General features: G+C 50.1%; 1 protein-coding gene across 1 annotated transcript; it reads right to left on the reverse strand.

Moving 5' to 3' along the window:
- Positions 1 to 1,275: 1,275 nt before the first annotated feature.
- Positions 1,276 to 5,257, reverse strand: Nt5a (5' nucleotidase A). The gene has a single exon (XM_071668872.1). It carries the CDS (start codon positions 4,590 to 4,592, stop codon positions 3,114 to 3,116), a length of 1,479 nt encoding a protein of 492 aa, XP_071524973.1. The 5' UTR covers positions 4,593 to 5,257; the 3' UTR covers positions 1,276 to 3,113.
- Positions 5,258 to 5,663: the final 406 nt, after the last annotated feature.

The raw sequence follows: 5,663 nt of genomic DNA on the forward strand, positions 1-5,663 counted from the left end.
GTTGCGATCGAGGGTCGTACCGTCGTGCTCGAGGGTCGTACCGTCTTGATCAAGGGCCGCACCGTCGTGCTCGAGGGGTCGTACCGTCTTGATCAAGGGCTGCACCTTCGCGATCGAGGGTCGTACCGTCGTGCTCCAGAGTCGTACCATCACGCTAACCGGTAGTTTGGTTGGTTTGCTTCCGCTGGGGTGCTTTCGGCCTTTGAGCGACAAAGGTCGTCATTATATAAAAAAAAACAGGTCGTTAAAGACAATACAATAGAACCACCTAACAAATAAATCACGAAACAGTTTATTTACGTGTTCGCGACTGATGTACGCCGACGCACACACACCCACACCCTCACCACGCGCGTAGCGCACGCGTTTTTAAGCGTGTCGCGTCCCACCTTAAACTCCCTCCCCCACCTTCGTAAATCATGACCCGGGTGTAGTGACGAAGGTGAACGGTCGTGCGCCGCCATGAGCCTGGCCTCCGAAGCCAGAGGGCAATAGGGAGAGAAAAAGGAGAGAAAAAAAAAACCACCAGGAAAGTACTTGGATTTATTTGTATAAAAATATAAACTTGTCAACAACATCTGGCACTTAAAATTAGTCGTACAGACGTGTGGAGATCACAGATTCACGCAGACTCAAGCCCAGAGCAGACTCAGTCCAAGGTAGGGGGGCGGGCGAAGCGTGGGGAAAAAAAAATTAGATATCAATGGAATTTCCAGGGAACAACCATAGCAAGGACTATAGATAACCTGGATATAAAGATATATATATATATATATATATATATATATATATATATATATATATATATATATATATATATATGGATGCATCAAACGAATGGCCCAATTATCGACACACACACACACACACACACACACACACACCCCTCTTTTAATAAGTGTTTGTTAAGTATTTCTCAAGTACACCACCGTCTTCAGAGGGTACTTGTATTTTGTTTTGAAGGGTGTGGGGTAAATCCATCCACCCAAAGGGGGGGCGTGCCTCAAGGGGAAGGTGGGGTGTGTGTGTGGTGTCAACTAGGGTGGGAGGGGGAGATGATGAGCAGGATTTATGGCATAAAAGATGTTTAGGCTTACATTTACGACCGAGGGAGGAGGTTATAGGGCTAAGGAGACTCAAGCCTAAGACTTGAATCATCGTAAAATAAAAGAAAATGGGGGAAGGGGAGGAGGTACGACTTTGAACTTAACAAGGAAGGCGAGTCTACCATGTCAGTGACCCAGAGAGTGTGGGTGTGGGTGAGGTGTGAGAGTATATAGGACCCAAATGTAGGACCGTATGTGACCCTGAGAAGCATGGTTCATAATATGGGTTACATACACACACACACGCACACACACACACGAGAATACTCCTCAGCAATATTCTCCGCAGCTGTGAGAACATCCACAAAACAGTAATGTTTGGGAAAATACTGAGAGAGAAAACAAAAACGGGGGCTTCAAAAGGTGAATCGTACAAGAATGATATACAAGATGAACTGAATATGACCAGTCTATATAAAACTAGATGAGAAACCCTTCGTGTAAATAACAGCTCATAATAACAAAATAATACGTCCACATACGACTGGCGGTTCACACACAAGAACATATGTGAACAAACTACATATTAAGAAATATGGCTTGGACATGCATGATGTAATTGCCAATAACCTTGACACACTATTAATGAGATAAACTAGTTCAACTTTGAGAGGAAAAAAAAAATATGTATATATATGGATCACATACGAGTAATGTGTTAACATATAGGATTAAACAATCAATGACAGATCTTCACATTAACAAAATGAATAATCACTTTTTAACATATGAATGATGGTTAACATTACTACTAACAGTGGTAGTGTAGACTATGAATAAATGGTTAAAGAATAATGAATTACGTGCATGGTTAAATCAATCAAGCACCTCTACACTATTGAGTACAATAGTTCACTTCATATATATATTTTACAGATCAAAAACGCTATATTTCTTTTTCCTCCCCCGTCACTCATGATCCGTTTTCTACGTGACAGGGGAGACGCAAGCAAACACCATCCAGAATAACTTGACAGATTCCAGGCTCCATCATCCCATGGATTGCCGTCCTACTCAACTCGTTACACTAATTACGTCACGACAGATACATGAAAGAAGAATGAAAAACTCAGGCCTACTGCCCAGTGACAAGCTGTTTTCTAAGCCATCTGTGCCATCTTTTACCAGAAAAGCTGGATCACAGATTTGTTCACATTTAAATTAAAAACAAGAAAAAAAAATGGATACATCCTTCCTCTATCAGGTTACTCTGAGTAAATATCAAATCCCTGTACATCTGTCTCTCACCTATAACTAATCTAAACTGAATCCAAGTATAACAAGTAACAATAAACGTATTCTGGTTAATATAACCAAGAGTGACTGAGTCAATACAGTACGTGATATAGAATCATTACCATCTACAAAGCAACAACAAGAGGCGTCTGGCAACAGTTTCAGAACCCATTAATACCAGCACCAAACGCACAGTTCTGAAAACCCCCTCTGTGGTGTTTTAGTGTTCGATAGCCTTCGTGACGACACACTGGCTTTTTTCTCACTCAGGGGTGCTATATATATATATATATATATATATATATATATATATATATATATATATATATATATATATATATGCTTTCCCCGAATCCAGTTTTCTTTCAGGTCCCATTTCTAACCGTCACCTATTCATGCTTCAGAAAAGAACACTAATTAGGCCTTTTGGGTCCCTGTGATCAATGGTTGTGGCATCTGACTAAATACGTAAGAGGCAGGTAATGATTGCTTTCAGCCGTCCAGGATGGTCGTCATTGGACAGCCCCTGTAAACATCCTCCCTCTGGGTTTACGGGGGGGTCACTGCCAGATGTAGTCATCGTTCGCCCCGGGGTTTTGCAAGAGGAACCTGCCTCGTCGTCGACTGACACACAAAGCAACAACCCTGGGATGGCGAGGAGTTGGCAGGTCATATTCATACAGATGGACGGCCTCCAAGAGAGATTGACGGACCACCGCCGCTGGTGCGCGGAGACTGATGATGCCAGAGACGGGGGCATGAGTTCGACCCTTAGAAGTGAATGATGACAGGGTCTCCGGGGAAGAAACCCGAGGTGTCTTGGCTGAAGGCTTCGTACTGGTGCTTGATGGGGTGTCTCGCCACGGCTTCCAGGGAGGGCACGGCGATGCGGGAGTGCCTCAGCGGCGCGCTGGCGTAGAGGGTGTTGATGCGGTCGATCCCCAGGATCTGCTGGTCACCGTCGGTGGTGAAGAAGGACCCCCAGTATGTGCTCATGAGCTCGGGGCCTGCGTCGTGAAGCATGGAGTCGCCGATCATGCCTTCGGCCGCTAACTCCTCCACGATGGCCACTGTGTCGATCCCCACCAGCGACGGTGCCACGACATCTTGCGCGAGGTGGTCCCCGACGTAGAGGCAGTGAGGGTTCGGCACGCAGGTCTCGCGCTTCACGAGGTTCAGCAGGTCTCTCCAGTTACCCCCGGAGTAGGTCTCGTCGATGCGTAGCTTGTGCGAGGGGACCACGTCGCCGTCGTCTGCCCCGACCAAGAAACGGAAGGGTCTCTCGCCGGTGAAGAACCCGGGTTTCTTCGCCGTGCAGATCATGGTGTCGAAGTAGTCCCGCCAGTCTGGACCCAGGACGTAGCGGGCGATGTGGGAGGCGTAGTCTATGCTCGATCCGGATATAAGGAATGTGAAAGTGTGTTCGTTGATCGCCCTGAGCCACCTCTTCAGCTTCTCGCTGGCTTCGTAGATGTACTTCCCCGGGTTACTCTTGACCTCGGGAAAGAAGCCTCCCTGGTCGTTGCGGAAGTGCTCCCTGCGGTACATATTGCACAGGGCGACGTGGACGTCGGGCCAGATGTCGTACTCGTCCGACTGTCCTTCGGCCAGGTCTTGCGCATCGATCGCCCGGGCGCAGGCGACGGCGGCCGGCATATCGAAGTAGTCCTTGAAGGACCTCAAGATTGGCACTTCTCCTGGGACTGGATGGTCACACAGCGTCCTCATAAACTCGAGGACGGGTTCCCAGATCCTCTCTTCCCCGTAGACGTCGACGATCTCCTTCCTCGTCATGGGTTGCGTGCCGTGCGTCGCGCGCAGGATGTACCCGTTGTCGGCACACTTCAGGAAGTTGCCCTTCTTGATGTCCATGATCAGCCCCTTCTGCAGGAAGTCCATGTCCTCGTCCAGAGGCAGCAGGAGGTGCGGCTCGTAGCCATAGCGGTTGACCATGTAGTCAGCGATGAGGGAGTACTCCAGTCTCAAGATCTCGGCCAGCTTGTACCGGCATATGGTGTTGTCCAGGTCGAAGCCGATGCAGTCATAATCCGTGAATTTGAACGTGTCGCTGTCGGGGAAGGGCGGCTGTTTCTTCCTCTTGTTGTTCTTGCAGTAGTACTTCTTCTTGAGGATCTTCTCCTTGAGGCACTCGTCGTCCTCGGGAACGTTGTGGAGTACCATGTTGGCGGTAAAGGTGTATGTGTCCTCCTGGTACTCGCACGACTCGACCGAGACTGACCACTCGGGCATTCAGACCCACGATTAGTAGTAGTGCCTTACGGTGGGTGGTGGGCGAGGAGGAGGAGGGGCCCGCGGTGGTGGTGTGGTGCAAGGGGAGGAGAGGCGCCTGTGTCACGACGACGCCGGGATGCAACACGCCCGCGACAACAAAAGTCTTAACGTCTTAGAAGTGGACTGGATTCCGAGAACGCGAGACGCGCGCGCGTGTGTGTGTGTGTTCTATTCCTCGAGTGACCTGGTTTCCCGCGAAGCCGCCCGGACTCTATAATCCTCTCTGGTACACTACGCTGTGGGGAGCTACAGGACTCCAGTCTACGAAACACTTGGCTCTCTACTGCTCCCGTCCATCATAACACAGTGCGACCGATGCACACAACACGGGGCGGTCGATGAGGCGGAGAAGCAAATGATAAGCAACACACACACAGACACGCGACAGCACTTCTTCTTGTACGCACCGTCACTGCAAACCAGTCACTTAACACAGGAGGCGAATCTGGGGCCGTTGCGAGCTAGCGGTGCGAGAGGCATTCATGTTTGGCGCAAGGTGGTTTAGTCTTTTTTTAAATGGCGACCAGCGGGAGGGAGGGAGGGATGCAGTTCCCGTAACCGTGAGTGTGTGTGGGTCTGGGTCGCCGCTGATACTGCGGGTCGTATGGCGAAGTTGCTCCTCCACCCGTTCCCCCCCAAGCTGCCCCGTGCCAAGCCACGCCCTCCAGCACCAACCACTCACTCCTGGTCCCTCGTCGTGCCCAAATCCTCCACAGCTCCCGACCTCCCTCCCTTACCTCACATCACCTCCCTCCCTACCTACCTACCTCTACCTCCCTCCCTCACTCCCTCATTCCCTCCACGGCAGCACATCCACGCCGGGAGGTAGAGCGGCGACAGCGGCGGGTTCCCAGTACCCTGCGAACACACATACACACATGTTGCTTGCCAGTGTATTTTCAGTGGAGCTGTCGTGACGATGACCACGTGTGCCCTGGTTAAGTCCACCCCTCACCTCACCTCCCGCGGCACCATCAGCTCATGAGGAAGTACACAGCACCAGCCGCCAGGGGAGGAGCACAGAGATGG

The sequence above is a fragment of the Panulirus ornatus genome, chromosome 13 (assembly GCF_036320965.1).
Source record: "Panulirus ornatus isolate Po-2019 chromosome 13, ASM3632096v1, whole genome shotgun sequence".
NCBI classification, from domain to species: Eukaryota; Metazoa; Arthropoda; class Malacostraca; order Decapoda; family Palinuridae; genus Panulirus; species Panulirus ornatus.